General features: G+C 35.9%; 1 protein-coding gene across 1 annotated transcript in view; it reads right to left on the bottom strand.

The window, feature by feature from the left end:
• Positions 1–12046, bottom strand: part of KIAA0825 (KIAA0825 ortholog) — a 525573-nt gene that overhangs the window by 367249 nt on the left and 146278 nt on the right. Inside the window, exons 8-11 of the mRNA XM_066381842.1 lie at positions 8652–8879; positions 6988–7253; positions 5275–5425; positions 792–982 (exon numbers count right to left, since the gene is read on the bottom strand). Of these exons, the coding sequence (XP_066237939.1) occupies positions 792–982; positions 5275–5425; positions 6988–7253; positions 8652–8879 (836 nt within the window). The remainder of the gene's footprint in view (positions 1–791; positions 983–5274; positions 5426–6987; positions 7254–8651; positions 8880–12046) is intronic.

Consider the following 12046-nt stretch of genomic DNA (forward strand, 5'->3'; position numbering starts at 1 on the left):
GGAGTGGAGGCGCTCTGAGATCAGTAGGTTTCTCTTAAAAAAAAAAAGTATATATTATTTCAGAATATTTATAAAACAAAGCTTGCTCTTCATATAGACTGTTGTTATCATGTAAGCACATTTTTGTAATAACCTGTAGGTTTGGACTATAATTCAGTCTTTAGTTTAATACCCAGTGAATGTGGCCCCTATTTTCCATGATTTCACATTTTGTTGAACTGGCTTTTAGTAATACATAATGAAAAACAAATAATAAAATTTTAAGGAAAGGAGGAAAGAAATAATTAGACTATATTAAGGAGAAGAAAGACTAGCCAAAGGAGTTTCCTTAATAAAGATTACACCACTTAAAGGCTTTCAGAAAAATAACATAAGAAACTAAAATCCCCTGTTGCTTAGAATCTCAAATTGACTGCTCTATCATAACACTGCCTTTTTTCTTCATTTTAGTACCTTAATTTTCTCTTCATCTTATTTATTAACCCTCATATATATAAAGGTTAAAAATAAGATATATATCAATATATCTCCTAGATAACTCTTCAATCATTTTTAGAAAAAAGTGGGCTCTTTATACAATTTTAAGAGGAAAAAAGAGCAAATTTATTTGATTCAAGTTCCACATTTCTACTTAAATATATCAAGAAAATTAAATACGATTTCCTTTCAGACGTTAGAAACATGTTAAGTATCCAAGGAGTCATGTCATGAGATCCAGAATTATATTCTGTTTTATATTAAATAATGAAAAGGTTTTCTTGAAAGGCAATGGTTTTCACAACATCAGTTACCTTATCTGTGGCGCTCTCTTGTAACTGGGATGGGCCCGAGCGTATCTGCAGGCCAGGAGGCCCAAAGATTTCTCCAGAACTTCTGCGAGAATCTTCTGGGCTAACTTAGGGGGCAGAATGGTCCAGAGATCATGATGAAGACCCCAGAAGAAATAATGCCACATCTGGAGCGAGAAGGAGCATCTTTCCCCCTGGCAAAACCACCACACATTAGCCAGTAGAATCACATCTTCCAGTATGTCAGTTTGCTTCCTATGAGCCTAATTAGTTCAGGCTGAAAGGAAATAGCTGGAGAGTTTGACACACTAGATGACCAAGGAAGATTTTTGACAAGATGTAAAACATCCTTACCGACAGAGGAACATATGTTTTATTTCAATCACAAGACTAGATATTCTAATGCAAACCTAGACTGCAAGCATTTCATCTAGCAAATCCCTGACTTACCTATTCCAGGCCTGCAGTTTAAACTTTACTTTTAAACAATCGGCTTTATAGTTGCTAAACATGTCATGCTAGCTTAAGATAGTGGGCTGGATTCTTCTAAAATAAAAATTTAATTATTTAAGTATTAGCATCATTGAGATATTTACAAGTGATTCAGATTTCACATTATAATGAAATGATGGGAACATTATCCTGATTGTTACTATATGAAAAGTCAAACTAGTAAAATTTCCCATTTTATTTCTAAGTAATCCTCTTTGACTTAAAATTTGTTTTACCCGCTTCTTATATTTTTCAAACAAATGTCATCTAAAATATCTGTTCTCTTATACCAAAAGTGTATAGTTTCGCCCTGGCCGGTTGGCTCAGTGGTAGAGCGTCAGCCTGGCATGCAGGAGTCCCGGGTTCGATTCCCAGCCAGGGCACACAGGAGAAGTGCCATCTGCCTCTCCACCCCTCCCCCTCTCCTTCCTCTCTGTCTCTCTCTTCCCCTCCAGCAGCCAAGGCTCCATTGGAGCAAAGTTGGCCGGGGCGCTGAGGATGGCTCTGTGGCCTCTGCCTCAGGCGCTAGAATGGCTCTGGTCGCAACAGAGCAACGCCCCAGATGGGCAGAGCATTGCCTCCTGGTGGGCATGCCAGATGGATCCCAATCAGGCGCATGTGGGAGTCTGTCTGACTGCCTCCCTGTTTCCAACTTCAGAAAAATTTTAAAAAATTTAAAAAAGTGTATAGTTTCTTAGTCTTCTTTTAACTTTACATATTATTCTTCCAGTAATTTCTTAGATTACTAAAATCTTTTGTAATCACTGTATAATGATAATTTTTTATAATAATGATTTATAGTTATTATCTATTGACTTTCAAAAGGTGTTTATAAATGAATAGATTGTTGTTATCCTTGGGTGTGAAACGTGGGCATCAAAATGTCAGAGTCGAGTTCAAACTGAAGGAGACTTTAACTGGCTTCTGATTTTCTGACTAGATGTGTAGCAAAACCATTTAAGGAAAAAAATCATAAAATGAATGCAGAAGTAACAAAATTATAGTTCCTTATGCTTTCTTTGTTGTGCTCTGTGATAAGGAAAGCTTTTTAAAGTCTGGCCAGCCAGCTCCCTCGGGTGGAGCATCATCACTAAATGACAAGGGTGTGGGTTTGACCCCAGTCGGGAGCCTACGGGAGGCAACCAGTGAGTGCACAACTAAGTGGAACAGTAAGTCAATGTCCTCACCCCCTTCCTCTGTCTCTCTAAAATCACCAATTAAAAAAATGCTTTTTAAAGTTTCCTAATGTAAAAAACGGAGTTTTAAAGCTTGATTTTCTTACGTTAATTAAAGCAAAACTAACCCAGGTGGATGTGATGACTCGCATATCCGCAGGCAGGAAGACCCAAAGATGTAACTAACTTTTACACTAATTTACACTTAACTTTTTTCATGACAATGGAAAGAATGCTTATAACATGGTCAACATGATTTCTTATATTTTTCAAAATATAAAAAAATATTCCCAATAGCTACCCTTATACAATAAATGAGAAAATAAAAATAAGTTCAGATACATCGATTTTTTCTCCTAAAAGTGGAAAATACTTATTTGTAAGATTTTTTAAAACGTAAGTTTTAAGTTTATATCCAAACTGGTCATTATTCTCACAATTCTCTTCAAAACGTGTATAACTTCAGTGTATGCAAAAATTTTCATTAAACTAAATGTGATTCATTTATTTTCCTGAACTGTTTCTCTATTTGTTGTCATTTCTAAAGTATTCTGCTAGTAAACATCTGTTATTTTTGTAGGCCCACTATAATGTAAACAGATGTGAGCTTTTATTTAGATTATATATCAGGAAACAAGCAGCTGGGTTTTATTATATAAGCCACTCAATATTATCTTTGAACAGACAATTCTTTATTCTTTGACTGTTGGAAAACACAAGTTGCTAAAATTGAGCAGATGTCAACTACACTAAATGCTTAATTTTAAACATGTAATCTGAACACCCACTGAGCCGTCTGACCAGCACCTCATCAGAGAGATACCAAACTCTCTGACTTTCTCAACCTGACAGGATAGAAAATGGAAATCATGTATCTAAGGTTCCCTTGATATCACAAAACATGAGCAAATATTGCTCCATATCCTGTAAATCATTTCACTATTTTTTCTACCACACTCTTGCACATGGCAATAGGTTCCCCTGAGATCGCTATCCTACCCTCCGCCTCCAGTCTGGCAGATTTCATCTCCTTTCCTCTCTAAACAGCCCTGCCAAAAAACTAGTCCCGTTTCACAGATTAGTTGGAAAAATGGGAAGAGGAAGAGAAAGGGGTGCAGTAAATGGGATAAAACCATGTCAGGTACTGCAGTTGTCAAAACAATTTAAAATCAGTGCTATTTTTAAAAGATTCTTATTTTTGGTAAATAGAAAAGCAGCATCGCTTTATTTTTCTGAGCATAAATAACCATCACTAGCTCTGCAATTAAATTGTAACTACTGACCATGTAAGTACAAGAAAGCTACAGTACCATGTAATCACAGAGTAACTATCTTGTTATATCTGTCTTTGAAGCTGAAGCACTGTCCTAAGTTCTAAGAGCTGCATGTTACATGGGTATTTGTTTTTTTTTAATAGTTGTTAACTTTAATAATAGGTTTGCAATCCATCCACTTATTATTTATACCATGCTACTCTTCTAGCTCCCAATTTGCGTAAGAGGAAACACGACACCTCTATGTTGGATATATAGTGAGATGATGTCTATTTTTCAATGAAAACATTATATAAAATTGCTCATTAGTACAATGACATATTGAAATAGTTTGAAATGTGAGATGGATTCATTTCAATCTCTCTGTTTACCTCAAGGCAAATAAGGAAGCTGCGGGGCTGCCAGGAGAGAGCACAGAGACTTGCGCTCTTATCTCCGGTCACCAGCTGCGCCACCGCACCTCCTCATTTCCATTCTGCTCACTGCTGTTTGAAGTATGTCGTTTGGAAAGCGCTGCACCGATACTCTTGCAAAAAGAAAAACTATCTGGGAAGGGCCTCCAAAGGAGAGACAAAATGGCCTTCGAAAAAGTGGAAAGTCCCTTAGAAGAACTTCTTAGTTGCTCTTCTCTGTTGTGGCCACATTTATTATGATAATAACTAGGGCGAAAATGGAGCCACAGGAACCTTCAGTGTCAGGAGTTGACAAGAGTGACTCCACCTTGGTTTTCTCAATATTCCATTATGATCAGAACAAGCAAGCAAGCCAAAGATCATAAGCTTCAATCCACAGGAAAGAGAAAATGGGAAAAGCTAACGAAGCTGGGCTTGACTGATGAATTTTTTTTAAAACTCTGATTATCTTATCTTATCTTTTATTAAGATATTATAAATGTTTCACCCTGCCCTGGAATCAACTTCAAAACTTTTCAAATATTGTGGCTTATGTATGATCAATGGGATTTAGAGGAAGGGAAACTAATGAAGCTTGATGATAAATAATTTTAATTGATCCTGGGTTTGATTATACTGGGAATCATTAGAAATAAATTCAGTAGAAATTTGGGATTTCAAAATATCGGCTAAATGAAAATAGGTAAGCTATAAGTGATCAGATGGGTCTTAAAGCACACTCATAAGAACATACTTTGAAAAGGAAAAAAATATAATGAGTAAAGCTGCTTAATAAAAAATATTTATCAAACATGGATGGAAAAAATACAAGGTTGTAGCATTCTGGCATGGCTATCTCCTCAAGTTTTCATTATATCCCATTATATTCCAACTTCCTATATAGCACTAAACACTACAGTTCAAAGTAAGTTATTTTTATTTTTAAGCAGAAGGAGAGATCTGATGTCTAATTATTTTAGATTTTTTTTAAAAAACTGTTTTTCCTAAGTACAAATTCAATATTTTAAAAATATTATTCTAACAGCCTTCGTGTGCTAGTAATGCCAAGCTCATGTTTCTAATTAGCCAGAAAGCAGGTAGGCAGTAAAACATATTTGTGTAAAAAGAAGGGATAGTAAACTTAACTTCACACCTCATAAAAAGCTTTGTAGTCATCCCAGTGGTGGCTCTCAGCATCCTGTAAAATGCTTGTAGCACAAACTCTGACGCAGTAGTCCGTAACCTGAAACTGTAGAGTGTTGATGAATTCCTGATATCGTTGGACAGGCACCAGGAATATGGGTCTGTTCAGAGGGAATGATCAAAGAGACAGAGATTTAAGGCCTGTGCAGTAGGAGGTAACAATCTCCAGTACTACAAATGGTTTTGATTATTAGATATCAATCATTCATTTCCTCAGAATGCTGAAGTCTGCATCCACCTTCACTTTCCAAAAAAGCAAAAAAAAAAAAAAAAAAAAAAGCTGGTCTTTGTTTTGCAAGTCTTTTGAAAACGTACATCTGCTGTTCCACAAATATGCACTTCAACTTGAGACAAACTGCATTGTCAATACATCATTCAAAAATAAAAGCATTCTTTGTAAGCCTATTATTAGAGATCAGTACATTATTTAGGCATTAGGTTATCGTTATTATAGAGAACACATGCATTTGTCAGAACCAACTTTTATAAAGCTATCACATGTCCACAAACACTCTTTTTACTTTAAAAATTGTAATTTTGTAGATGTCAATTATCACATAAACTGTTTTAAAATATTCTATAGAAATAAAGTGATTTCTGGCACATTGTTTATAAATTCAAGTATGAATCACAACATCTGACTACTTATGAGAATTAAAGAAATATCATACATTAAGCCAAATTTATTTTCTTTAGCTATTTGTATTATGCTTTCTCTCATGACTGGCGAAGAGCAAAGGCTGAAGAATAGGTAATTTAGAATAGATTCTAGGGCTCACACTGGACTACCAAGTCCACATGCTCCCTTTGCAAGGGGCCATGCTACCTTGTAGGGAGTATAAGAACAGCCAGAAAGACCGCGTGACAATACCTGTGGTCATTTTTATTCTCTATACAGAAAACATATAACCTTTTTAGATTACTAATGCATGAGAATTAAGACTACCAGATGTTTCCTCCTCAAATATTAAGGATAGTTTATTACTAAATTGATGTTCTGAAATATGTTTACATTAGTCAATAGAATAAGTTGAAATGCATTTATTTTCTATATTGGATCCTAACATCCTATTGGCTTAGAAACAAAAGAGAGAAGTGCATATTTCCTAACTGTGTATACTTGGGACAAAAATAAATTTATTTTTTCTTTTTAGTACAGTCAGTACAATGTACCTTACAAAATAACAAGGGTTTGGTTATGTCATAACAGCATGCAGAAAATTGTTGCTGATTAGAATATGGAAAATCATGAGTCTTTTGAGTGAGCCTTTAGAGAAAATACGTATCTTTCCTACTATCTGTGTTTAATATATCCCATGCTCCAGCTTGACCTGTGGTGGCACAATGGATAAAGTATCGACCTGGAACGCTAAAGTCGCTGGTTCGAAACCCTGGACTTGCCTGATCAAGGCACATATGGGAGTTGATGCTTCCTGCTCTTTCTTCCCTCCTTCTCTTTCTCTCAAAAATGCATAAACTTTTTAAAAAGTCTAAGAAAAAAAATATATCCCATGTACCACCTTTTTGATATTTCCTAGTCAAGACAAAAATAATTCACCATGTTAATTATTTTCTCCTCACATGTTAAATTTCACTCCTATGATATCCAGAGATTCTATGTTACTATAAACATGGCCATCAACTTAGTTTTAATGACACTCACTTCTTAGTATTTTCTTTCATCAAATTATTGTATCGTGTAAAATGCTGAGAGACATAAACCGCCGTGGAGAGCACCGTGTGCAGGGTTTGCAGGGGGGCTTTGGAAGGAACCTCCTTGCGTCTCTCTTGCAGTCTCGCCAGGACAGCTGTTGCCACTTTACAACAGGCCTCCACAAAGTTTGCTCTAATTTCCTGAAAAGAATCATCTCTGCATGCCAGAGCCAGTGGAAGCACTGTGTCAAGTTTTTCCATGATGTCAGAACAAAACTAGGGAGAAATAAATGTAGCACTGAGTTATTTGTACTCTGACAGCACCATGTAATTTATGTACAGGGAAACCAAATTCCTAAATAATGAATTTGGCATCAAACATAAATATAAGCACACAACTTTATAGCAATTGATTATAGAATGTTAAATGTTTTATGTCAAATAAGGAAATACCACAATGATGCTTCTCTATAGATAACCTCAAACCTTATGATTATCATACATACATTATGAAGAACTCAGGAAATAGCTTTAGAAGACAATACTTTTATTTGTAGTCAATAGAACTCAGAATATATATACTCTTGATATTATACAAATGTATTATTTTTAAATTTATTTTTATTTTCTTTATGTTATATTAGTTTAAATCTACAAGTATCAGAAACAGTCTCATGTAGCATCCACTTATTGGGAAAGAGTCAGCAACTTCTAGAAGTAATGTCTCTAGCTTTTCACCAGTTATTATGAATCTACTCCTTCTTAACGGCAAGGAGGCATAGTGGATGGGAAGGCAAAACTTGCCTCCACACCAGAGTAGCCACCAGTGCTCCCTGGAGAATGCTCAGGAGCCTAAGGGGGGTAGTAGCAGAATAGGAGGCCATCTTTAAGAACTCCCTTTAAAAAACATTTCAATCACAGGTTTGCTGAACTCACTGTAGACTTTATACTGAGTAACTGTATTTATCTAGTTTCAGGATGACTTCACATTTGCTCAGTATGTTCTGTGACTCTCTGTGGGGGTTACGGGGTGGGGGAGAGGAGAGGGAGGGGGTTGGTGGAGGGGAGGGGCACAAAGAAAACCAGTTAGAAGGTGACAGAAGACAATTGGACTTTGGGTGATGGGAATGCAGCATAATCAAATGTCAAAATAACCTGGAGATGTTTTCTCTGAACATATGTACCCTGATTTATCAATGTCACCCCATTAAAATTAATTTGAAAAATTAAAAAATTTAAAACAGCACATGTAAACATGTAAGAACATGTAAGATGATACTAATAAAATGAAATGTTCATTAGGGATAAAGATTTAAAAGTTACCCGGACCAATAGAAGACAGTAACTCCTTCTACTTCCTAAATTTTTCTTGAAGTCATTCAAAGACATAACCCAAACTAACAGCTTTCCCAGATCCCCATGAAGTCACAAAGGCCCTCATCAGAGTTGCCTAAGGCTCACTGAGCAACAGGTGGTAACAGGTTCAATTTCATTTTGCTAGCATGTGTCCCTGATACCAGAGAAGAAAACTGGATTAGGTCAAGTATCAAGTAGTATTTGCCAAGAGGCTCCACTACATGTTCCCTTTGCAATAAGTTATATTAAAAAAAGAAAAGAAAAGTCAATCTCATTATACTAGTCTACAGTTTTGTAAAGATTTCATTTAATTCTTGCCTTTGCAATTTTCTTTGGTTGGTCCTCCTCAGGAACCACACAGCTGCCTTGCCAAACTTGTTGGACATTTACAAGGTTCATAGCATAGGTCACAGCTGAAGACCTTTCATTATGTTCCTGTTGGAGGATTTTTATGGAAAAATCTTCAATTGCTGTTGTTATACAATGTGCCATGGGAAGAGATACTTCTTTAAATGCACTTCTCCAGCCAAAATCTGGTAAAGTAGCCTGAAATATAAATATATATGAAGTTATATTAATCTTAATTCAGCAACAAGTGTTTCTGTTGTTACAGATATAAAATTATTGCTTTCATTCAGCATGCTGAATATAGGTGTTCTTTATAAACTGTAAGGGGAATTCTTATAACCTGAAAAATATTACCCAGTGAATAAAGTAATATACAAAGACATGTGCATTCTTACACACAGTAATATACTGACATTTCATTTAATTCATCAGTGGATTTAATCAAAAGCTTTTCTTCAAAATTTAATCTCTTAAATATAGTTCAGTAAAACCATCTTTATGAGAGCTGAAAGTTACACTTACTATTTATCACATAAAGCAAACTTTAAATTCAATGTATTTAATAAAGTCTAAATTAGATTTTTATAGTCTTTTTTATAGTTTATTGTTAACAAGTATGGCAACATAAGACAGCATTTAATATTCAATCTTTTATTTCTTTTTCACTCAGAAATCTAACAAGCCAAAAAATAGCAATAAGAAATGAATTTCTCAGAAAAAAATGCACTACTGCACTTTTCTAGATTTTTACTTCTTTAGAATTTCATTTAGTTTCTCCACTACTGAGCTGGTACATGCACTACTTTTGTTTCAGAAAATGAAAAGGTAAAATGATATGCATTATTCTGTGTGGAGGGAGTATGGGAGATTGGAGTGGATGCTGGTCTTATTTTCATTTCTTTTATTTTAGTCTTTGTCTCATGGGAAAATATTTATGAATATATTATTTTCCCCAAATCCTCTAATGTTCTTTACAGCAGTGGTTTTCAACTGCTGGTCTGCAGATTGGTGCTAGTCTGCCAGAAATTTGGCGCCAGTCTGCAAAGAGTTAACCACCTTAATATTGTATGAAGATAATAGACCCAATGATATTAGTCAAATTTGCTTATGTTCAGGATGATTGTCACTTATCAGCCTGTCTCATCAATGAAAATATTATTAAGTTGTCATAGATATCATTGGAATTTGTAGGCTCATTGGAACAACCTTTTGCACTACGCAGAGCATTTACAAATTCTGTGCAATAGACATAAAGCATTTGGACAAACTTTTGTAGTATTCAATGCACCATACATGTGGAGTTTGGAAATCAAGTACCAACTTATACCATGTTGCACTGCAATGTGTGGTAAGAAAAACTTTTTTTGTTGTGTGTTTCCATTCCTGGCTGGCTTACTATGCACAGGCTCTAACTCCCAACCCCCCCCCCCCCCCCCCCGCAGTTTATTTTTTTCATGCTTGTGCAAATAGCATTTGGACAAACTTATGTAGTGTTCAATGAATTGTACATGTGACATTAAGAAACAAAATACCAGCTTGCACACTAATGTACTATCACTGCAGTAGGATAAAACTTTATCTGTTGTGTGTTTCTGTTCCTGGCCCCTCCTTCTCTCAGTAGTACTGTACATTTTTTACACTTGTGCAAATAGTTGTGCATGTATTCACCTGTGCAGAGTGTGTCCATATTGTATGCAAATAAATCTTTGTGCGCTTTAGTGTCATTATGCTGTAAACTTTAAACCTTACACAATGGAAAGAAAAAAACAACAAAATATTTTAACCTTCTTCAAAAGCAAAAACAATAGTCAAGGAATAATAGCAATGACACCAAAAGTAAACCAAGGATGTACTAGTGCTTAAAGTCGAAAAGAAACAGTAAAAAAGAAATGTGTTGTTGATAAATTGGAAAGTGCAACTGAAACCAAAATAAGAAAAGGAAGCTATGCTACGCAGTACAGTAAGGAGTATTTAAAACTTGGCTTCACTGAGCACCCAGTAGTAAGTTATTGCCACAGCCCTTGTGTGTAGTATGATCTGAAATTCTGTCAAATGACGCAATAAAACCCTCCAAACTTACTCATTATTTGCATTTGTGTGTAGTATGTTCTGAAATTCTGTTAAATGATGCAATAAAACCTTCCAAACTTACTCATTATTTGCATTTGAAGTATAGCAATCTTATTGAGAATCTACTAGAATTCTTTTGAAAGATTACACAATGAAAAGTCAGAACATTTAAATGAAGAAAATGATGACTAGTGACAAATTGCTGCTTTGTGTGTCTTATTTAACTGGCCTTCAAATATAAAAAAAAAACCCTTCATAATTGTTGAAGAATTAGTAGAGCCTTGTATCTTAGATGTCACTCTGGAAATCTGGGTCCTCAAGCCACACAAAAACCTAAAAACTTGAGGCTATACTTCTTTTAGACAATATTGTGAAGAAGAGTTGTTGATATGGACAATGATATTGAGAACTAATTATAGAGAGGATAAAAAATTGAAATGTTTTGCCATTCAACTTGATGATGCAACTTATGTGGGTAATCATGGTTTTCTGTTTTGCTTTATGACGTATATTGATAATACAGACTATGGAAAAATGACTCTTTTGTCTTTTTATTTTTTGGGTTTTTTTTTTTCTGTGCATTTTTCTGAAGCTGGAAACGGGGAGGCAGTTAGACAGACTCCCGCATGCGCCCAACCGGGATCCACCCGGCATGCCCACGAGGGGGTGATGCTCTGCCCATCTAGGGCATTGCTCTGTTGCATCCAGAGCCATCCTAGTGCCTGAGGCAGAGGCCACAGAGCCATCCTCAGCGCCGGGGCCATCTTTGCTCCAATGGAGCCTTAGCTGTGGGAGGGGAAGAGAGAGACAGAGAGGAAGGAGAGGGGGAGGGGTGGAAAAGCAGATGGGCGCTTCTCCTGTGTGCCCTGGCCGGGAATCGAACCTGGGACTCCTGCACGCCAGGCCGACGCTCCACCGCTGAGCCAACCAACCAGGGCCTCTTTTGTCTTGATCTACCTGGTTGGAATACTAGTTGAGAGATATTTAATGCTCTGAATGAGTGCTTTCAAATGGAGGGCTTGCACTGCTCTACAGTACTAAAAACATTATGAGTAAGAGGTTGAATCTATGCTTAGAACCAAACTCTCTGTTTTAATGTAATCTTGTTTACAGCAATAATTTACCTTCTCCAACTTCCAAAGACCTTAGGCTCAATATCCCTGACTAAATTATTTATTTTTTTAGGTCTCAACATTATTTTATAAATACAGTGTGTCCGTAAAGTCATGGTGCACTTTTGACCAGTCACAGGAAAGCAACAAAAGACAATAGAAATGTGAAATCTGCACCAAATA

The sequence above is a fragment of the Saccopteryx leptura genome, chromosome 4 (genome assembly GCF_036850995.1).
Source record: "Saccopteryx leptura isolate mSacLep1 chromosome 4, mSacLep1_pri_phased_curated, whole genome shotgun sequence".
Lineage (NCBI taxonomy): Eukaryota > Metazoa > Chordata > Mammalia > Chiroptera > Emballonuridae > Saccopteryx > Saccopteryx leptura.